Source organism: Sceloporus undulatus, chromosome 4 (genome assembly GCF_019175285.1).
Source record: "Sceloporus undulatus isolate JIND9_A2432 ecotype Alabama chromosome 4, SceUnd_v1.1, whole genome shotgun sequence".
In the NCBI taxonomy this organism is placed as follows: domain Eukaryota; kingdom Metazoa; phylum Chordata; class Lepidosauria; order Squamata; family Phrynosomatidae; genus Sceloporus; species Sceloporus undulatus.
In genome coordinates this window covers 180,043,490-180,067,525 of record NC_056525.1, presented here as the reverse complement: position 1 = coordinate 180,067,525, position 24,036 = coordinate 180,043,490, and the positions used below count along the sequence as shown (strand labels likewise).

Sequence of the window (24,036 nt, the reverse complement as noted above, 5' to 3'; positions counted from 1 at the left end):
GAGAATGAGACACTGAAAAATGTCCACACCTAGAACTCTTAACATTTGTTGTGTTTGTATTACTTTGGTAATTTTATCTGCTCTTCCCTTTTTCTGGATATCTCAATTGAAGTTACAAGTTACTGCAATGATAGAAATTTGGGAACTGAAAGAAATTTTCATTGAGGGCAGAATCATTATTCTGCAGTCAAGAGATAAGGAGAAGATAAAGAATGGGAAAGACAGGCATAGAATAGCTAGAAAAGATTCTAGATTAGTTATACAAATTAGCACTAAAGTTAGAGTCATCCAAGCCATGGTATTCCTTATCACTATGTATGGCTGTGAGAGCTGGACAGTGAAAAAAGCAGATAAAAAGAAAATCAACTTCTTTGAGTTGTGGTGCTGGAGAAGAGTGCTGAGGACAACCAAAACAAACAAATGGGTCCTTGAACAGATCGAGCCTGAAATACCCCTAGAAGACAAGATAATGAAATTGAGATTGTCATACTTTGGCCACATCATGAGAAGTCTTAACTCATTTAGAAAAGACAGTGATGCTGGGAAAAGTAGTAGAAAGAGAAGAAGACCACATGTCAGATGGCTAGACACAATTAGGGAGGTCATGGGTATGAATCTGCAAAACCTAGGTAGAACAGTGGAAGACAGGCAGTCTTAGAGATATCTCATCCACAGGTTCACCATGAGTCAAGGTAGACTCCGGGCAGTTAACCACCAACACCACCAGAACTAGTTGTAAAAAGTGTTTGTTTGCTCAAGTTAAAGACATTCAGCCACTAGGGGACTAAACATATCACATGTTCTCGCAGGGTTTTTTTTTTAAGTTAGTGGTGAAAGCAAAGATCTCCAAACAAAGGAAGCACAGCTGGCTTAGCAACAGGGAATGGCTGCTTTTGAACAGGAATCTTCCTAGAATGAGTAATTTGGCATATCTGATATCCCATTTCCTCACTGCCCATTTACTCCACTGCATCTGATGCAGGTGAACTCTGGTGCTGCACTACCAGAAAGGCCAACCTGAAGGCTCTTCAAGAAGAGAGTTCCAGTTTGAGTACTGGTTGACTTGACAATGATAATGTGAGAAAATAACCTAAAAGAGAGCTGAGAAATCTGAGACCCTCCCAATGTTACTGGGGCTGTGACTCCTAACAGTCTTAGCCAGTGTAACAAATTGTGAAGGATTCTGGGAGCTGCATTCCAACAACACCTGAAGGGCTGCATGATTCTCACCTGCTCTGAGAGTCTTTAGGTCTGAAATATGAGGTATAAATACCGCAAATAAATAAGAATTCTGGTCAAATTTACTTCTGAAAATTTTATATAAAACTTTTAGCTATGAACTCCTATATATGCTTGACTATCTTCCCACTGTCCTCGCTGTACACTTCTTCTTCTACATTCACAGACTTAACATGCACAGTTTTGAATATTTTCGCGCTTCAGCAGACACTCCTTTTCCTCCTCCTCCCTCTCAGGCTTTTCTCTGTGGAGAAAAATGGCCCAGGAGAGAGGGAGCAGCCAGGAAGAGTGCACACCTTTGCCTCTTCTCCCCACCCCCCGCCCTCCCATCCCTTTAAGGCTGGGGAGGGTGGGAGAAGGAGCAGAGCAGGTACGTGCCTGTTCCTTTCTCCTGCCCTCCCAGAGCCAGTTAAAGGCATGGGAGGGTGGGGGAAAAAGAAGAGCAGGTGCGCGCCTGTTCCCCCTGTGCTTTTAACTGTCTTCCGCATATGGGGGTGTTATTTGTGGTTTTTCCACATTTGTGGGGGTCTTGTGATTCTAACCCCTGCAAATGGGGAGGGCCGACTTTGTAATCATTCATCAAATTCAAAGCAGAAGCTATTTAAACGCCGATCATTCCATGCCTAACATGGTCAAGGCTGATTATTTTCAGTGCTTTTTTAAAAAAGTGCTCCCTCACCTTCTTGCAAATAGTGAACAAAGCAAAGGTCATCCATAGTTGTTTTGTCAGCAGTTTCATTTCCATTCTCACTTTTGCCTTTAAATTACATGAATTACTATATAAATGATCAAACATTTCCAAACATTAAAAAAGATTACACTGATGGCGCTAAATAAATAACACTTCCATTTTTTAACAGCATGCACAATAAAGCAAGCTGTCAATGTGAACAGAAAAAAGAAAACTCAGAAAGAATTTCTCTTCTTTTTACAATTGTAAATACATCCCATAAAATCCATAAACTAAATAAATTAGCACATTCCGCTTTATTCTTGAGTGGATCAGCACATAGGCAGAATGAAAGAGATTAACCAAGTTGGTAGACAAATTACAGATGTGCAGATAAGAGATAATATTGTTTATATAGATTTGAAAAACATTAATAAGAAATGACTAGCAAAATATTACATCAGCCCATTAACAGTGACTGAAAAGTTTGCATAAGATTAGGCTGGCCTAAGGAGAGTACAGTAGTAAGAACAGTTCATATCATATGGCCTTTCTAATGACAGTTTCAGATAAATGTCTGTGTATTCAAGTCAAGACACTGATATTGCAAGGAAATGACTCACCCAAATACCATATCAAGGAGTGCCTTCCACTCCCAGGTGACAGCTGATTCATCGAGGGAAACAGACATTCCTATACTGCTATAAACAGTTTTCATGTTCCCAGTAAACTGAGACATATCATATCTATTGATATCTATATCAAGTTCTTTTGTCTGGCTGTGCTATAGATCTAGCAGGGAAAGAAACTGTTCTTATGCCTTCATGACTGCTTGAAGAACAATCCAGACATTATCTTACAAATGAAGAGGAAAGTTTTATGACACCTTGTGGTTAAAGGATGGTATTAATTGCAACCGTGGTTGGGCATACCAGACAAGATTATGGTAGTTTTTTTATAGTTCTACTCACTTTTTCAGACACAATATGAGAGAATGACAACTCTAACAGAAAGACCAATGATCTACCTCTCAACAGAATTCTTTTCTCATTAGGGGCCAGATTCTTGTAATGTATAATATTTGATAATCTTCTTACCATGCCATTTTTATCTTTTGTGATAACACACAAAAATAAAGTTCAGGTGAGAACCACAAGCATATATGCTAACATGAGAAAGAGTAATAAAAAGGTTTGGCTGACTTTCAAAAATTTGATTTGAGTGTTGGACTATGGCCTTTATCAAATGGGCAAAAAAGATGGGAGCATAGTGTGATGCTCTTGTCAATATGGTGCAATAACACAAAGATTATTGTACTACATTGTGTGATATTGTGACAATCCCATGATTATCACGTGAGGAATTTTAGTGCCACTTTTTATTCATGGGAAAATCCCACCATGCTCCCATCTTTTTTGCCCATGTGTTAAAGTCCCATGACTCTGTGACTACGGTTCAATGCTCAGTTTGGCCATGAAACCCACCAGGTGATCTTGGACAAGTCACATACTCTCAGCCTCAGGGGAAGGCAATGGCAAACCCTCTCTGAAGAAACTTGCCAAGAAAACCCCATGATAGGCTTTCCTTAGGGCCGCCGTAAGTCAGAAACAACTTGAAGGTGCGCACAACAACAACAAACTCCTCTATTGAAAAGACATTTTAAAACTTTGTTTCTTTCCTTTTTTAAGCTGAGAACTGTGGCATGACAAAACCTATGGAGCAAAGTATATACTTTCTACTTTTCTCTTTAGGAAAAGGCTTTCTCTCACACTAACGATCATTAAAGTCACCTTTACTGAGTACACAGGAGACAGCCTTCTTAATGGCTGTTCCTAGACTGTGGAATTCTCTCCCTTTTGATGCTAGGTTGCCTTCTGCTGGCAGGCAAAGATCTTTTCACATACCTAGGACTGTTAACTGGATGTTTTAGAAAGACTACGAAGGTGCTGTATTTTTTTTATCATCCATATTTTAATTGCTTTTTAAATTATTGTAAATTAATGCTTATTAATTATTATTTTACTGTTTATTTCATTGCTTTTAAACTTTGTATTATACCTGACTTTAATTCTTTTTCATAGTGTTGGATAGCTGTGAGGTTCAGGCCAACCAGGAAGTCAGGGTGCCTATATAGGACCAACAAAATTTCCCAAAGTTTTATGACATTTTGTGCTCAACACAACACTTGGCCTAATATCTCATCACATTATCAGTCTGAAGTCTCATCAGAGTTGGAAAATTCAGCCTTCACAAGACTACTTTTCAGGTTCACAGCCAAACTGCTGTTCAGCCAAGTCTGGAAACAGCAGCACCAGCCTTCCCCATGTCAGAACTGATTTCCCTCCATGGGTTGGGAGAGATATAGATGTAAAATTGTTTTAAAGAAAAATAAAATGCAACAATTGACAGGTTTTGTGAAGGTAACTTGCTTTCATTATGAATCTGGAGGGGAGGAGGAAACATTCTTATTTTTTACCTTACAAAACTATAATTAAGGAATATTATCAATTATTTATTTCAAATTTGCAGAAATATCAAGCAAATATCTTAACAAAATTTATTCTGGGAAAAGAAAAAAAGATACGGAACACATACATGCACACACACACACACACACACACACACACCCCAATAAATTAAAAGCCAATGTGGAATAGTAGTTTGAGCACTGGACTCCCACTCTGGAGATCTGGGTTCAATTCCCCATTTGGCCACAAAAGCCAAATGGAAAACTTGAAGGCATTCAATAACAATTCAAATAAATTAATCTGGATATGAATGTTGTGTTATCTCTCTCAGATCATCCAGAAGAGAAACTGGATTTGAGAGAAACCAACCATCTAGTGACTTCTTGGTAGGTGGGTGTTCTGAATCTGCTCCAAGGTACTGAATTCTATGTCCAAACTGGTTGAGCACTTTGAATAGCTTAAATTCAAACTAAAATCCAGAGCAGATTTACCATCACATTTTCATGGAAACCATCAGCTGCCATTGCTGGCATTTTTAGTGCTAACAGCCACTGGCTTAGGCTACTTATTCACGCCCATACCTTTCTATCATTATCATTATCATTATTCTATTAAGAAGACAGGTTTCCACATGCAAGATATGATCAATAGTCTGGCCATTCAAGCACTTCAGTTTCAGCTGTTGCCAGCTACAGGCATCTGAGATAATCACAAGCATGGTTCATTTATAATAAAGAAGACTAAAATATACCATTAACTGTTTGACAGGAATGAAAAGATTATTAAGAAATATTTGGAAAAAATAGTAGACAAAAAGTGAATTATATGCTGAGAAACCATAATGAGAAAGATTCTGAACTGGCCATTTTGGCAATTCAGGACTTGTTGTTCTATGTATAAAACACAATTTTTCTGTGTAGGAAACAACATTTCCAAACAGAAAACAATATTTCCATGCACAGAAATAAATCACAGTTGTCCATTTTCATGGATTTGAAATCCGCGTCCCTCACCCATTTATGGGAGGCAAATGAAGGGGGACAAAATGGGGTGCACAGCACATGCCACCATTCAAGCCAATGAGGCTTGAATACCAATGATTTTCCATTTTCACGGGAGGGTCCAGAACTGAATCCCTGTGAAAATGGAGGGGCTACTATATATTATTTTCTGCACAGAGAGAACTATTTCCTCTACAGAAAATGCTGTTAATAGGAACTTAGAGCTTCCAACTGGCTTGGAGCAATAACATATACATGATGCTCACCCCCAAGAGTCCTGCAAGCAAGCTTCATGCCTTTTGTCATTAGGGGCCATTAGGAACCCTGACCTGCACTGTACTAACATGCTTTTTTTGTATTTCTTCCATGGCAGGGTTCCTGCATGGCAGAGGGTTGGACTGGATGGCCCTTGTGGTTTCTTCCAATTCTATGATTCCATGATTTCTCAAATATCATTAATCAAGCCAAGCTCATTAGCTCCCCCCACCATAATGGCCTCACAAAGAAAATACATAAAAGTGTGAGAAATCTATTTAATACTCAGCACTTCATGTTTCATGTAATACAAACTTAGAATGTACTTCTAAAAATCGCTTTCATTATTGGATTGGATACTTTGTTAACTTAAAACCAAGCAACTAGTTACAAAACCAAATAAAGAAGCAAGTTCACTGGAATGAAACCAGAAGGAGAATCTCACCAGGCCAACTTTGCCATTTGTATCATTGTAAAGAAAGCTAAGATCTGAACAGAGAAAAGCTATCAGATTTTCTCTGACACAATACTTTTGCTTATGCAAGAAATTTTAATTTTAGTAATGCTCTCTAGATGAAGAGTGAGAGAGCCAGTGTGGTATAATGTTTCAGTACTGGATTAAGACCAGATCAGCCATGGAATCCATTGGATATCCTTGGGCAAGTGACATTCTCTCAGCCTCAGGGGAAGGCAATGGCAAACTACTTCTGAATAAATCTTGTCAAGAAAACCCCATGATAAGTTCATCTTAGCTTCAGATCAGTAATGTCTTGAAGGTACTCAAGATGTAGCCCTCCACTGTATCATAATCTGTCAATCAGTGGTTTACTTGGACTGGCAACATGTAAATAACTTTCTGTGTAACAAGATCAATGTACTACACAAATGGACTCTATCAAGAAAGTATTTCTGTGATGACAAATACTCTCCATAAAAATAATAGCACAGTCCATTCCATAGATTTAATTTCCTTCAATTTAAGAGATTTGTGTTGTTGCTTTTGAAATGAAGCACATCTGTTTGTCTTGTATGTCTCAGTTTTAAAACTAAGGAAGAAGTAAAACTTAAATATTCATACTCTAGAAATTTGTCTGGGACATAATACCTGAAAAAGCACGTACAGTAGTTTCAGCTTCATTTAATCTCAGTTCCTTTGAAGTTCTTCAACAGTAATATAAAATCAGACAGGAAATGCTCAAGAGGTATTTAGTCCTTTGTCCATTGTAAAATTGGTTCTAAGGGAATCAAACTACCTTAACAGTTCTAAAATGTTGCTATATAAGTATCTTCAGATAAAGTGGAAGTACAGACAGTTCAAACACCATTTATATTCCAATCTATATATGTTTCATACTTGTTGGTACCACCCACCTAAACAGATTAAGAATACGCAAGAATGCTGTGCTACCTGATCTCAAGGAGAAAAATAAATTATCTGTGTCCTAGTGCCAGATTTACACACATTTATAGGGCTTGAGATTATTGAAGGTCTAAAAAAAATAACCGATACGGGGGGGGGCACCTTAAAAGTTTTTACATAATAAATGTTTACTGGCTGATGCTACTAAACCCCTGAAGCTTAAGCATGTTTCAGTTTGGACTTTCCTAAATAGTTCATTAGCTTCCCATGACCAGAAGATTGGGAAAAAATGGTACAAATTGTTTTGAAAAATGGACTGAGTTGCATAAACTCAGTATGCAGGCTGCTGAAGATGGCACATATCTGAATTTCCTGCATGGAGATTTTTAAAAGCTTTTTCAGTCCACAGAGTATACACTCTGCCCTGTGATTAGATAAAGTGTCTTAGTCACTACTGGATTAAACAACCCATAGTTTTCCAAAGAGCCACTTCTTTCTGGCTCTTATTATACAACTAAAAAAGATTCAGCTTAGTAAACCTGCCTGATGTATGAATTAGTGGTGGTTGAGCACCCTTTTCTCACAACACATTAAGTGATTAAAAAAAAAGAATTTCAAGAATCCTTGGTAGAAAGTGCAAGTAAACACAACCAGTGCTTAACTTGATTAGTGGACAATCAGAAGTGGCACTGACAACTCAATGAATTATTTTCACTGCTCCTCAAAGAGGCACTCTCAGATAACTGGATTTAACAACTGAACTTTGGCTGAGATCAGTTGTACAGCACATTTAATATATTTAATACAGTAGTTAGTTCTGCCCAAGATGGCCACTCTTAAAAATCAAATATGATACAGAAGTTGTCACTGTCACCTCCTGAATCATGTATAATTTGATGAAAATAAATTTCCTTCATGTTACTTTCAACAGTTATAAATTTCATCATATTACATTTGAGGTCTTCTGGAACCAAATGGTTTCATATTATGGGCGTCCTACAGTGGCACAGATGCTTTTGAACATTACTGAGCAACACTTCATCGATATCTTCTACAGGAAGCACCCAAGTGTGTTTTACTCTAAGTCAGGGGTTCCCAACCTTTTTGACTCATGGAGCCCTTATTTTTATGGCAGAGCCCCTGAGGGGCCTACCCTATGTCTTACAAATTAATGGTGTTTAGGAGTAGATATAAAACAATATATTCTTTAATATCATTCAATTTTTATTTCTTTCATTTTCCTGGACTGGCCACGGATCATCTGGGAAGTGCATACAGAACCCGTTGGGAACCCATGCTGTAGATGTTTCCCTCCTTTGCAGTTCTTTACTCCCTTGTTTTCACACCACCAATCATCCTATCCTCAGTCTATTTTTGGAACTGGGATTAGGATTTTGTAAAGCATCCTCCCCCACTTGGCACTCACTACCCAACAACCATGACCAATGGATTTCCATGGTGGACTCCTTGGAATGCTTCTTGCAGCTTGCTGTTTCTAGTTCACGATTCTACAAGGACTTAAGGTTATGAGGATGGGATTTCTGATCCAGGTGTCTTTCCTTGGCTCGTTTTATGGCAGAATGTCACTATTAATATTTACTAGATCGATTCTGATTTCCTGTTAACATATTTAGACTGACAGGGAAGCTTGTGTTCATCTTTTTTCCCCTTAAGAGATATCTGAAAGTTCTATTCATCAGCAAAGTGATGGAGTTGGTACTCTAGAGTTGTGGTTATTCAATATATCTGCATCCCAAGAGATGCCTTAATCTTCCTTTGATATATGACTTACTATTATAAACAAACACTTTAAAGCAACAGTGTTTGTGTCTAGTAATAAACTGAGGTCTCTGTAGGCATGGGTATACAGATGCACAGAAGCAGACAAAAATGTACTGGCCTAAGAAATACTGCTGTCAGAAATGGACCACATAGACACACTGTTGCCTAAAACACTAAGGAGATTATTGAGACTAATAGAAAAGGAGTAGAAATTTGTTAATGATGCCGGGGTTGCATACACAACTTGTAATTTTTAATGTCTTAGTCAGTTTATGGCCTTAAGCTGAAAAAATGTTATCCAATCCATGTTTCATAACTCAATCAATTTGACTACTCTTAGGAGATTATTGCATTAGCTTTGCTGCTGGGATAGACCTGGGATGTAACTTTCTTAAGACAGTATGCAGCATGTATGTAACCCAGGCTTCTAAAGGATTCTCCTGCATCTTTTCAAGAATGGGAAAATCCCGTTTTTGAACAGTTGTGAGAGAAACCCAGGTTGCCTACTGTTAAAATATATTTCTAAATTGTATTGAAAATGTTCAGATGTGTCAATGGTTAACTAAGGTTTAAAATGGTTCCTGTTGCAGGCCAGAAAGCCTAGGCCTGGAAGAACAAGTCTTCAAGGACATGTGCTGAGACATAATATAAACAAATGTATTATTGTTATGCTTTTGTGTAGTATGGTGACTTCATGGGAAAGAGGTGTGTCCACTTGGTGGGAAGGTTGATCTTTTGAGAGAACAAAGACTGATGTCACATTCAAGCTTCTAGCATGGACTCTGAAAGAGTATAGATCTATAGTAGCTTGCTGTGCAAAGTGTAAATAGCAACAAAGTTAATAAACCCTCATTTGAGTGAAAATCTGTGTGGAAGTTACTTTGATACTGAGTAGCTGAGAAGACTGCATCTGTTCCAGTTGGTACCAGTCCAGAACCACCGGTAACAAGAGACATCAACCATCCCAAAGATCTTTTTTCTCTAACACCTACAGGCTGCATACTGCCTGGTGATGGGTAAATGTGATAAGAATAAACCTTAAGAAAGTTACAACTCCACCCCAGCAGCAAAGCTAATGTGATAATCTCCTAAGAGTAGTCAAATTGATTGAGTTATGAAACATGGATTAGATAACATTTTTTCAGCTTAAGGCCATAAACTGACTAAGACATTAAAAATTACAACTTGTGTATGCAACCCCGGCATCATTAACAAATTTCTACTCCTTTTCTATTAGTCTCTTCTGTCTATTTTAAGAAATATGGGTGGGTTATACACCGCCAAAAAATACGTATTCCATACGTATTAGGGTTAGGAAGGGGCGGTGCTTCCGCACCCCCTAACCCTAGTACGTATGGAATACGTACAATATGGCAGCGCCCCTTCCACATGGGGGCCGCCATACTGACGTAACGGACACTCTGCGTCCGCACGTGGCGCACCGGAAGTGACGCCGCGAGTGCGCCCTTTGGCACTTGCGGTGCCTCTTCCGGGGCCCGAGAAGGAGCGCGATTTCCGCGCTCCTTCTTTGCAGTGTCCGGGAGTCACGCCATTTAAAGGCTGTATCTCCCGGACGCTGCAAGTGGCGGCGGAGCCAGACCGCCGCTTTTCGGCGGTCTATAACCCGCTATGGTTTCTTCTTTTTCTCAGTCTCCTATGCTATCCAGCTCTTCACTTTTTGGAAAACCTGTTTATCATGCTGTGTCTACCACTGACAACTCACTTTGTCTCCGTATGTAGATAGATACAAAAAGGGGGAATGCCATACTAGTCCCTAGCTAATATATTTACCAGGACTCTTTGGGTTTTACTTCAGTTCAATTTGTCAGTTTTTAATTGCTCAAACCCCCAGTCAAGATAACAATACAATTTTTACTGTGGGTAGCAATGAAAGAAAACAAGCATGGTATAGTGATTTGAGTGCTAGGACTGCAGGGGTCCAGGGAATATCCACTCAGGTCATCCTTAGAGGAAACCAATGACAAATCTCCTCTGAACAAATCTTGCCAAGGAAACCCTATGATAGGGTCCCCATAAATCAAAGTCAATTTGGAAGTCCCTAACAACAGCAAGCAAGCAAACAGACCATTCTCTACATACAGTACATTTTTGTAGTGGTACCACACTGACATCGTTATTTTTCAATATGAATGCTTTCCTGTACTATTTCTTTAAACATAAAGCACTGAACCAGAAGCAGGGGAACTTACAACATACATATACATCCTTATAGTGGGATAATTTTGTTTAGATCAAAATTATGCTATGTGATAAGGAAAGCAAATTTAAGACAAATACAATACTAAGGAGAAAGAAACATTAAGTTATTATTAAATCAAATTCTGGTTTTCTTGCAAGGCCATTTATGCACATTTATTATGTGAGAGGACTGTTTCTCAGAAAATCACAATCAGTGATGACCCTGCCATTAGGCAGTGAGGTAGTCACTTCAGGAAACAGATGCTGGGTGGCAGCAGCAAGTTAGAGTATGCCATGCAGCAGGGCCTTGCACTCACTAAGCCAGCTTGCTGTCTTCAAATGCAGTGTATGTTGTTGCTCAATTACCTGTGGGGGACAAGTCAAATTTTGACGAGAAAATGGGAAGGTCTGCCATCTTGGTTTTATTTTCTCAAGCAACAAAATATATTGAGTTGTTCTTGAGTGCAATATTGAAAGCTTTCTCCCTCCTATTTCTTCCATCACCCCAGTGTTGCTGTCAAAACCCTGAGAAGACTGCTACTTTCTCTCTTGCAAAAACAGATTTCAAGCTCTTGCCTTAATTTTTATTTTTATACAATTATCAAGCACTGGCTGAGAGGAAATTACCTAAAGTGCAAGTGCTGTGAAAAAAACACTTTGTCTGAACCTTCCCCACTCCTTCCAACACATCAGCAACTGAAGAGTACTTTGCAAAGAGGAAAAAAAAATGTTGGTACTCTTAATCTTTAACATAAAGGTATGCCAGTTTGAAGTCATCTTAATGAGATTTCAATAGTATCTTTTAACTGCCAGCTCATGAAATAGGCTAACAATCCAAGAAGGTAATAAATACACTTATCATGTTCTCAGTAAAGTATATAGTATTGCTCTCTCACTGCCTCCATAAGTTGCAGAGTTGGCTACATACAAATGAAGTTATCTTATCTGCTCAGAATAGGTATAACTCAGAGGTAGGTATTTACATTTTATGCAAAGAATGCCTATATAAGGCTTTACACGGCCAACTCAACTCGGCGGAATACAATATATTGTCAAAATTAGCTAAATACCCCAAACTGTGTTGGAAGTACTTGAAGAGACAATTTTAAGATGGAAAATAAGCATGTATGTTTTTTTCTTGTTACTTGTTTGTTTTTCCTTTTTGATTTGTTTGTGTTAGCTGTTGGTATTGTTGTCTATGTCCTTATTTGTTTGTTGTGTCCCACTGTATATTCAATAAAATTAAAAAAAAATATAAGGCTTTACACCATCAAATTACATCTATGTGTAATAGGATGGCCCCTAATCATATAGCTGTAACAATTTCTAGTGCAGTTTTTTTTATGACATTTTCTTTGGTTCGATGTCATTGTGTACTGTTCTTTTATTGTGAAATTAATTGTAAACTTCTCTTAATAATGCATGAATCTTCAAAAGACAGGGTAGAAATTGTCCTATAAACAAATATGAGATTTCTGTGTGAAAATCAATGCCTATAGCAGGAATGGTCAATGTTTGTTCTTGTGTGTGTGTAGAATCAGTTTACTTCTTTTTCACACCTGGTGGCTCAACTTAGAATATACTGCTAAGCCCTATGCCCTTCGTCTAATGTGAATGCATGAAATGTATAAAGGTAATCATTAAAGACAGAGATAGCTACTGCATATCTCTTTGCAGGACGCTATTAGGAGAATACTACTGTTTGTGAAATGCCAAAGGGATGAGACAAGTTGTTTAGCCTATTGGATAGAAGCAAAGAAAATATCTTGTATGTACACTCCAAAAGCAATGCCAGAGAATGGATCACAACAAAGTAAATTGCCTTGAATAAAGCATATAAGAAGGGTTTGTATAGCTCTGAATCAAATCTATGTACCCCTTAATGGACCGGAATCAAACTAAGTTAGTCATATCATAAGTCTGAATAAAATCTGTGAACATTTGTATCTTTGCCAGTAAAGGATTATTTGGTTCTGTACACTGTCTTCTCAAAAACACCACACGTGGGTGAAGAGGCTGTATTTTGCAATAGGTAGAAATATCTGACAAAACCAGACAGACAACTTACTCATCTTTGAAAGGGAAAAACCAAAAGAGGTAAAATAGCTAAAAGTGGAACCTGCCTCAGGCTTTTTGTTTGCATATCTTAATAATATCAGTGCTAGGATCAGCATTATCCAGTTACCACAAAGTATTTTGCTTTCCTTTTCTAGCAAATTCTCCTTGAGTTCTGTTAAAGATCTGAGCATAAAGAGCTTTGTATGTTATACACATCCCTTCCTTTTCTTCCCAGCTCTCATTGGACAAACAGTGGGTTCCTCGAAAATTACTGAATGATATTTTGCTGGTTTGCTTTTATTGGAAAGAGAATAAGAAGAAATTAAAATGAGCAACTTTGATAATGGGGTTTATTGATGCTTCACTGGATACACTGTGTATGGAAGAGCTTTTTATATATGAGAATAATACCTTTGGGGCTGGACAGATGGGCAGAAAGGGGCGGCAAGACACCGTCCCTTTCTGCCCTGGATGGAGGCTGCAGCAACCGAACACCGCAGCCCCCAGGAGGCCTAAAAATAGTTGGCTCCTGGCAGATTCTTTTTAGGCTGCGCATGAGGTGTCATTGGCGCACTTGCATGCCATGATGACATTGGTGTGGCACGGCGGTGTTTGCGTGCTGCGCCATGTGGCCATCATCGGGGCATGGTAGGGTTGCTGAGCGTGTAAATGCTCAGCCCCCACGCACCCCTAGTTCGGACCCAGGTCTCTTTTAAAAAGCAATCCTATCCTACACATATAATAGCTAGAGAAGGTGAGCATAAGGAGATTCCTCTCTGCACACCCTGTATTCCCACGGAAAGCTGTACAGGTATATAATTACCATGGTAGTCTGTAAACTTGGGCTTTCTAAGGGCAGATTAGAAGTAATGTTATACAGTGGACCCTTGTTATACGCTGGGGTTTGGTTCCAAGATCCCCTGTATATGACAAAATCTGTGTATGATCAAGTCCCTTTAAATATAATGGCATAGCATTATAAAAAATGAAAAAAAATTAAGGTTTGATATTTGAAATTTATACTTTTTTTGAATATTTTCAAACTGTGGATGCTTCAATCCGTGTATAAAAGATCCGTGTATAAGAAGGGCTGACTGTATTCATTACCTTCAATGAATCCAGTTCCTCCACAAGGCCCCAGGGCTGAAGGGAATTTGCACAGCTATTTTCAATTTTATTGAAATGTCTGGGAGTTGTTTTGTTTTTGTTTTTTCTTTTAAAAAAACAGTGAAGGAAAAACAAAGATAAGACTGACCTTCCACTACCACCATGAGAGCTTTGGAAATGGCAGACCATCTGTCCCCAAATCAGATTGTAATTTAAATAAAATATTAAAAATGTTCACTGGGTAACTGCTGGCTCCTGATTCCAGGAATACTCCTGAGGTTATACCTGTTATATGGTGCAGAGTCTTTAAAAATGTACAGCTTTTCTGATCCTTGTCCTGAATCAAATGTGACAAAACTGGTCAACCAACTTCAGTAGCAACCAAACCCTTTGGTTGCCTGTAATGAAATGTCTATAAATGGCTTCCAAAGTTGTTCTATTAGCCTAATTTTAAGCAAAATGTTTCCTCTTACCTTTAACTTCTCAGCACTGTGTTCTCGTTTTCCAGCATGGTTCCCCATGACGATTCTCAACTTTCTTCCAGAACTACAGAGATGCAAAAATGGCAAAAGTCAGAAAAGTCACAGTAATTCCAAAGACAATCAGTCAGCTACCATTTTCTGAATTCTACTCCACATTAAATGCTTTGGGAAAGAACCTTGCTTAGTGGTAGAAAACACTCTGAATGGCTAAGTTCCCAGGTTCAATCCCTGGGTCTCCCAAGGGAGTTAGGAAATTATCTTGCCTGGAATCCTGGAAAGCTTCTGGTCAGTACAGATTATACTGAGTGACACGGAGCAAAGCTTCCTAAACTTCCATGTAAAATTAAGTGTATGTAAGGTGGCCAACCTAAATGGTAGCACTTAAGTTCCATTTAAGTTTGAGGCATGTATTTAATTCTTACTTATTTGCAAGAGTGTTAAGACTCTATTTTTTCAGAGAATATCCCTTACCAGAATTTAGACATGAGGAGGCAAGGACTGGAGATATGGGGGACCCCTCTAAAAATGTGCTGTTGGGTTTTTTTTTCCAAAGCAAAGGTAACTGGAAATTCAGCAGCAGCAGTAGCAGCAGCATTATACTTATTTATATCCTGCCGTTCTCCCAGAGTGGGACCCAAAGCATCTTACAATGATTAAAAAACATTATTAAAAATTCACAAAATAGAAACGTTAAAACACAATTAAATGATCAGAAAAAAAATTAACCAGGTTAAAACATGTATCATTAAAATACACACACTCCACCACAGCAATTAGCCACATTCAACACATTGTGTAAGATGGGCCTTATATCATTACTCATCAAATGCATGTTGGAATAGAAAAATCTCTGCTTATTAGCAAAAAGAAAGTAGGTGGGTAGGTGAGTGAGGTGTCAGTTTAATTGTTCTGGGATTAGAGTTCTAGAACCAGGGGGCAGCTACTAAAAAGGCCCTCTCCTGTGTTTCCACAAAATGTCCCTGTGAGGGTTGTAGGAGAGAGAGAAGGACCTCCCCAGCAGATCTCAGATCATGGGCTTGTTCTTTACCAGTTTTGAAAAACACAACAGAGAAACCCTCACGCCCACAAGGCCCTGTGCCTTGCTCTAGAGAAGAATCTTGTAGTGAGTAGTGAGTCTCCATATTTGAAGGGAACTGATGGAAATCAATGACTAGTAGACTAACTGACATTTCCAAAGTCAAGCGCCCAAGACTGATAACATTATTTTGCCAAATGAGGCACTGTCTCCTGGTAGAAAGAAATAATAATAGAACAATTCTAAGTCTAAACCTAAAGAACAAACAATTTGGTGTTCTTGGCTTTGAGCACATGGTCATTTAAAATGGTTCATCTTTTGCCTCAGATGCTGCTGCCGAATAACCACAGGAGACCGTGCTGGAGGAAAGGCCACAACTTTATTAAGCAAACCATTGGTAGGGTTGGCACAAAGCATGAGGTCAGGATCTGCGAAATCAAACAACCCCACGTTTGTCTGATTAACCACAACCTGGCACCCACCAGGCATTGGGATGACCTAGGGGCTAAGGAACACCATATGACCGCATCTCTGCCATGCGTTCACATATTCGCTAAGCCCCTAGTCACCGGGAGGCGCTCTCGCGTTATGGCCCCCGCAATGGCCATACGCCTGCCCTATTCGCCCCCGGGTCCCGACTGACTCCCAAACCAGAGCTCCGTAGCCCTGGTACCACACCGTGCAGATCCTGGTCTATGCTGCCGCCCCAAAGTTGTGACAAAAAACCCAAACCCAAGCGGTGGGTGGGTGGGAGAAGGCTCAGCTCCTCCTCCCTTCCTGCTTGGCTCCTAACCGTCCGGAGCCAAGTGCCGACTGAAGGCCGGGGCTGGCAGCACGGCCCATATAGGCCTAAGCCCCGCCCTCAGTACCACCTGACCAGGAGACTCCTCCTCCAGGGCAGCTGAACCAATCATCTGCCCTGGAGGACCGGAACTCCCGGTCACCGAGCCCAGCTCCCAGAGCGTCGCGGGACGGAAGGGCCTCCCTTTCGCCCCGTGCACCAATAGAGAGCTGGGGCAAGCCCCAGAGCACTCTGGGGCTTGTAGTCGTTCGCTGCGTCTAGCGGCAAAGCGGTCAGCCTGCCGAGTCGGGCAACCGCTTTTAAGTTTAATATGTTTAATTTTCTTTTCTTTTTTCCTTTTAAAAAAAGAAGCTTTAGTTCCACATTTGTATAAACTCTGAAAAATAGCAGCAAGAATTTGGACATTCTGCCCACTTGGCAGCAGCCTGAAGTCACATGAATTTATTGTGGAAAGTGAAACATATGCTAAGAAATTAACACCATATATTTTAAGAGGAAAATTATTTGAATGTCACAACACAGAAGTGCATTCTACTGAATGTTATGGCTGACAAATGTAAAGTGTCTGGAGCATATAAAGCTCAGCTGACAAGAAGTATTTTGCCCAGAGGGTGAAAAACTGACCCCCCCCCCCCCAAATAAAGCAAGGTGGTGTTCCACTGTGACAAAATACAGCTATCCTGTATACTATCTGACATTTTGGCAATTTTCAACCTTGAAATGTGAAGGAAAGAGCTGCTGTGGGTCTCGCTCTTGTCACACATTCTCACTGTTTCCATCACTTAAAAAAAAAGTCTCCAGAATTTTAAATTATTGAGAGATAAAAAGTACAAAAGTTAGTATTCTATCCAACTATTCACCAAGACATCATATAATTAAAGTATTTTAAACATATCTGGTTTCCTGTCCCTCTGTTCTGACTGCTCTGCAACAATTCCTACAACCTAAGGCCACATGTTAGTCAATGTCTGACTATGATTTTGCCCCAGATACTATGCTAAGAGTGCTTTGAGCACTGGAGACCAAGGTTCAACTTCCCACTGGGTGACCTTGGGCAAGTCACATCCTCTCAGGGGAAGGTAATGGCAAACCTCTGAACAAATCGTGCCAAGAAAATTGGCCATAGAGTGGCCATAAGTAAAAAATGACTTGAAGGCACACAACCGCAAACTATGCTAAGAACCACAATACAAGGTCTAAATGGCAGCTGTAAGTACACTGAGGGCTAGCTCCAGCTCTTAGATAGTTCTTTTGACTCTCCGCCCCCAGCATGGTATCACTGTTTGGTATTTGGCATTTTGCCACTTTTAGAGCCCTAGGAAGTGGCCTAGGTTGCAGGTATAGGAGTTAGCTAGGGCAATCTTTGTCATATTTACTGAGGATTAAGTCTCTTTGACTATAACTGTCTACTAGGTCAATATTAAATGGAAAGCAGCCTTAGGCAACAAGACAATCTCATGAGGCACTCTGAATTACTGTACTGTACACACTTCATCCTCCCATTCACTTTGTTAAAATCAGCAATACTGTTTTCTTTTTCTTTCTTTTTTTTAGGCTATAAGGAGGACAACATACTGGAAGTCAAATTGGTAAGGACTACAGGTCAGCTTCTACTCACTTGAAAACACTTATTATTAAATGGCAAGAATCGAAACACATCAAATAAAAGATAGCATAATTCTGAGTACTTTAACGAGAATGACTGCTTTTTCCAAGGAAGAAAAATTATGCAAGAATTCAATACTAATTGGAGTCTCTCTTCTCATATTTTTTAAAAAAAGATTTACTTTTATTATCTTTTAATTGGAGCACCTAAAACGTAATGTGTGGATGAGACATCTATGTGGAGAGCAAAGACTCAAGAGAACAAAGATAGTTTGCTCCTTTGGTGAATTGTTCATCTAGGGCTAAAGTTATGTTGACTGATGCATTATGAATACAATGTTCCTAAAGGTTCCTGGCTACACTCAAATGGCAGATCCCACAAAGGCAGACAACAGAAGTACTTCTAATTAATTTTTAATAGTAGATGCCATCATGCTGCAAATCATCTGAAGGCATTAGTGAGTTCTCTGAATTCCATTCATCCTCAGACTCTGACTGCTGAATACTAGTGTGGCTGATTAATATAATTTACCCACTAATAAGTGACAAACCACTTCTGGAAGTTGGCAGACAAGAAGAAATAAAGATCAATCATGAGCAGTTAACTCCCACTCTTTATAGTATACAGGAGTGCTATTAAAATGTCAATAACTTCAAAGCAGTTGGCAGCACATGAAAAATCATGCAATTTTTAGTGACATTTAACTACTTCCAGTAAAGTTTTAAAAAGGTTATGTTCTGCACACTGAATTAAAAATGCTGACTCCTTGAAATGCAATTGAACCCCAAGAGAAACAGGCTGCCACAAATGTAGCTAAAGTGTTTTTGAAAGTAGATGAGAGGAAATAAAGGACAGAAAGTGAGGTTTTTTAAAATGCTGAAGATTACAAAATGCAAACAGATTAGAAACAGACAGTGGCAGCTAGTGGTTTCCATGTCAGTGTGAGCAATGAATATGCTACAACTTTAAAGAAACTATCCAAGGTGCTCAACCACATCCCCTTATATAAACTAGGGTGTGGGTACACTGAAATCTGCAGGGGAGGACTCTCTGCCAGTCTCACCACTCCCATAGGCACAGCTGGTGAAGATTCATGGAGAAGGGAGCAGCCTTCTCCATGGCTGCTCCCAGGCTGTGGAACTACCTTCCAGTTGCCTCCTTCTCTCCTGTCTTTCCACAGCAGGTGAAGACGTTTTTATTTAGGCAGGCTTTTGAATTTTAACTATGAGGTTGCAGTGTGCGATGTGGTGTGCTCCTAGGTGTGTTTGTGTTTGGGAGAAAGGCAGCATAAAAATAAAATAAATAATAAACAAATGCATACACACACACACACAGAATGTTTATTATGTATTTATTTCACTTCTATGCCACCTTTCTCCCAGAAAAGGGACCCCAGGTGGCCCACAAGCCATTGTTGTGTGCCTTCAAGTTGTTTCTGACTTATAGTGATCCTAAGGTAAACCTATCACAGAGTTTTATTGGCAAGATTTCTTCAGAGAAGGTTTGCCATTGCCTTCCTCTGAGGCCTAGAGAGTGTGACTTGCCCAAGTGGGTTTCCATGGCTAAGCAGGGATTCAAACCCTGGTCTCCAGAGTTGTAGTCCAATGCTCAAATGACTATGCCACACTGGCTTTTATACAGACACCACACACACCACACACACACACTGTGTTTTAAATATATTTATGTGTTTTTAGTGTTTTAGCTCATTTAATCTTAAATAATGTTGACATTTAATTCCTTTTTGTAAACTAATGTTTTAGTTGGATCTTTATAAAATTATTGTGATTATTGTAAGCTGCCTTGGATCCCATTTTGGGAAAAAGGTGGGACTTAGGTTAAATAAATAAATTCTATCCCCAAATCCCTTTATAGTTTGGACTAAAACTTAAAGTGGGTTTACCATCCCACTGACATAGAAACCACTTCTGTGAGGGGAATGCAGAATGCAAACAGTGGCCAAGTTTTTTTTTTAAAGTATCACAAATGCATCCACCTTCATCAGTCATTTTGTTGGGAAGTCCTGTTTCCTGAAGCTAGGTTTTTTTTTAGCTCAGTGGTGGTCAACAAACTCTCCTTCTATCTACCTTAATCCACACACGTACAATTTGAGAATACTGTAATTCTACTGGCCTTTCTTACACTGATTGTGTTAACGATTTATGAGATTATGTTTACAAAACACTTTAGCACTTGAAATGCAATCTATAAATGTAAGGGCAATGTATCTAAAGACATCTGGATTAATATCACCCCTTAATTAAACAAATTTTGGCCCTCTTTGCTTGCACATGTTTTCAGATAAAAGCATGTGCTACAAATGAATAGCAAAAGCGAACACTGCAGAATACATTCATGTTTTCATCCAAGAAGCCACAGCTGGTTATGAGACATTCACACACAACACCGAATCCTTCCAAAATTATTATAAAATGAATAGTGCCATTAACTATTCCAATGCTAACATAAAATATGAAAGTCAGCTACAAGTCTATTTATCTCTAAGACAACCCATATACTGAACAATATACATTAGAAAAGGGAATTTCATTTTTCAATGGGACACTGTTTTTACTAAAATGAAATTTCATTATTTTATTTCTGGGTGGAGACACTATTTCCATAAGATTGAATGCCAGTTATACAAAGTCTTAAAATAGTACTAGCAGTAACAACAACAATCCTTCAATCCATTTTCAAAACAGTTAAAACAGTAGTTTCTATCACTGAACACCACATGACACAGTACTGTAATACAGCTAATACACGTTGAGTGTCTCTTATCCAGAAATATGAAATCCTCTAAAATCCAAAATTGTCCACACGGGTGGCTCAAACAGTGACACATTGACTTCCTAGTGGTTCAGTATAACCAAACTTTGTTTCACTTCCAAAATTATTAAAAGTATGGTCTATATCAGCCATGGTGAACCCATGGCACACATTCCAGAGCCAGCATGCAGAGCCCTCTGTGGGCACATGGGCCGGACTTGCAGGGAGCCCCTCAACTTGCTGCCGTGCACCATTTTTATCATGAGTAAATCAGTGTGCGGAAGAGAGGGAGGATGTCCAAAGCACCCTCCCTCCCGAGTGCCAGTTTACTCACAAGTAAAATGGTGGTCAGGAAGGAAGAAAGGTGCCCAGAGCATCCTCCCTCCCAAGCGCTGGGTTACTTAGGAGAAAAATGGTGTGAAGCAGCAAGGGGCATGCCCTTTTGGCTCTCATAATTTGCCTTCACTTCTATCAAAGCAGTGCTGAGGGAGAAGAGCCTGTCCAGGTAGCATATGGAGAAAAGGGCCAACATATGGTGACCCTATCATGAACTATCATGGAGTTTTCAAGATTCATCGGGAGGGGGGGGGTTGCTATAGCTAGTCTCAGGCTGAGAAAGTGTGCCTTGTGTGTGCGTGTGTGTGTGCGTGCACCTTCAAGTCATTCTTCATGACCCTAAGATGAAACTATCATGGGGCAAGCTACATCAGAGGTGATTTCCATTGTCATCCTCTCAGACTGAGACAGCGTGACTTATGTGTGTGGTGCCTTCAAGTCGTTTCTCCTTATGGCAACCCTAAAGTGAAACTATCATGGAGTTTTCTTGGTAAGTTTCATCAGGGGGGTTGCTATTGCTAGCCTGAGGTTGAGAGAGTGTGCCTTGGGTTTTCTCTTTGAAGTACCGCCCACTGGAAGGTACAAGTCTTGCCCCCCTGAAATCTCTCCCCCCCGGTACCAGGTGACATCCAGGACAGGAAAGGCACTGAGTTTGGGCACTCAGTCTCTAAAAGATTCACAATCACTGGTCTTTCAGGCTACACGCATAAGGTGTATATGAAACATGTATATGTCCAAGTTACCTTGTTATGGATATGCAAATATTTAGCAAGCAGTTCTAGCCTCTGCTCCAACTGAGAGCTCTTACTGTACTAACACTTTCCAAAATACTAACATTTCATATGATTGCATGATAGATTGTTTCATACTTATAACATTGCACCATTTCCCAAATGGTTGGAAATACCTGTCTGCAGAACAATTTACTAAACATTTCTTTTCAAAACTGAGAAGGTTATACGCTAATACTGCAGAATTACCATTCCTTCATTTCCCATATACTAATTGGAAAGTCAATCTTTCAGCTTAGGCTACTATACAGCTCAGTTGTTAACCTTAAACATTTTGGGTGTGGGGGAAAGACAAAGAAAAAATATTTGACAGCCAGTGTTGACAGAGTACTAAACTTCAGACAGTAAAATCTGGGTTTAAATTCTGTCAGCCACAAAGTAAATGAATGGTCTTAGGAAGGTCATAATCTTTTCCTTCTGATCCATCTTGAAATAAATATTGCAATACTGTACATGTTTCCTTCATGGAGGAAATCTGGGATATATATTCATTCCCATCCAAAAAAGGGAGCTGTAAGTGGCTAACAGGCATCTAAATGTAGCTCAGTAAATACCATTCAAACAACCACAAGAAAAAAAGTTTACAAGTCCAGACACCTGTCTGAAAAGCAGTAAGAGTAGAACAGTTTCACAACTCTGAAAGGAACACAATCCACAGTCAGGGAGCAATAGAGACACAGCCCTCTCACTCATGCCCATCCATCAGAATTCCATACCTTATGATGCTCTCAAGAAGGAGTCACCTAAAGATCCTAAATTCTAGATAACTTCATAAAGTGAAAGGTATTCTCTCAGATGGTGGTTTAAAGCTTTAAAGGTAAAAACCAAAATCTTGAATTAGGCCAGGAAAGGAGAAGCAACCAACCCTTTACGAGAGTCCATACAACTCAAGAGACATCCAACTGACCACTAGGAGCTCATCTACATTTGCTAGAATACTCTAGGCTTTCCCCAGAATTTTCTGGACCTGAATTCCCCCCCGAACCTCCCCTTACCTGCTGTGGGTTTTCTGCGAGTGATGGGTGGCTGTCTTCCCATATGGTCTCTGCAAGCTCACCAGCACTTACACAGTGAGCATGAGCCACTCTGAGAGACTTGTGCCTGCAGAGCAACTAGGCTGGGATGCTCGTGGAAAACCTAGATGAAAAGATACCGTAAGTCTTTTAATGTGGGACAAGGGGTGGAAACCCCCAAATTGGGTGCAGACATTGTGTAAACAGCCACAATCCAATTCAGGATTTTGGGTCTGTGTAATATAAACAGCACACAGAAACCGGGGGGGGGGGGGGATTTGGCATTTATAGATACAGAGCCAGTGTGGTGTATTGGTTTGAGTGTTGGACCATGAGTCTAGAGGCAAGAGTTTGAATCCCAGCTCACTGGGTGACTTGGGCAAGTCACATTCTCTGAGTTTCAGAGGATGCCAATGGCAAACCCCTCCTGAAGAAACTTGCTACGAAACCCCATGTTTGTTTTAGGGTTGCTGAAAGATGGAAATGATTTGAAGGCATACAACAACAACAACAACAACAACAACCATGTAGACAAGCCCTGTAGGAAACAAGAGGCTGAACTAAATATTCGCTTTGCCATGGGAATTCTACATGTGTTCTTAGCCCTGTATAGCATTTCTTAATGAAAATACTGATTTCATAACCTCCCAAGACAGGCAGTGAAATGGCACAGATTGTCTCAAAAATCTATACATTTGCAAGGCTTGAAATGAATTTCAAAAAATGCATGTTAAAGTACGTAGTCACAAGATGCAAGACTAAAAATGCACATAACTCACTTCTGTGAATGCAAAAAAATGTGTAACAGACTGCACAGATTGAAAAGCAGAGGATAAAATTTTGCTCTGGAATAAAAATAAACAAAATGAAACAAAATCCAAACGATAGATAAATTTCTGTGTAGAAACTAAAGCAATGCAACCTAATAGAAAAATGGTAACAGTACAAGAACACTGACTGGGAAATTGAGAAATTAATGACAGATATTTTCTATTCTTAAGATACAAGTTCCCCTAATTTAATCCTTGGTTTCCCAGGAAATAACCACTTTGTAGTTAA

At 39.5% G+C, this 24,036-nt stretch overlaps 1 protein-coding gene across 1 annotated transcript in view; it reads right to left on the bottom strand.

The window, feature by feature from the left end:
* LOC121928488 (myelin basic protein) overlaps positions 1 to 24,036 on the bottom strand; it is a 143,556-nt gene that overhangs the window by 96,817 nt on the left and 22,703 nt on the right. Inside the window, exon 2 of the mRNA XM_042463267.1 lies at positions 14,613 to 14,685. Coding sequence (XP_042319201.1) covers positions 14,613 to 14,660 — 48 coding nt within the window. The 5' untranslated portion in view covers positions 14,661 to 14,685. The remainder of the gene's footprint in view (positions 1 to 14,612; positions 14,686 to 24,036) is intronic.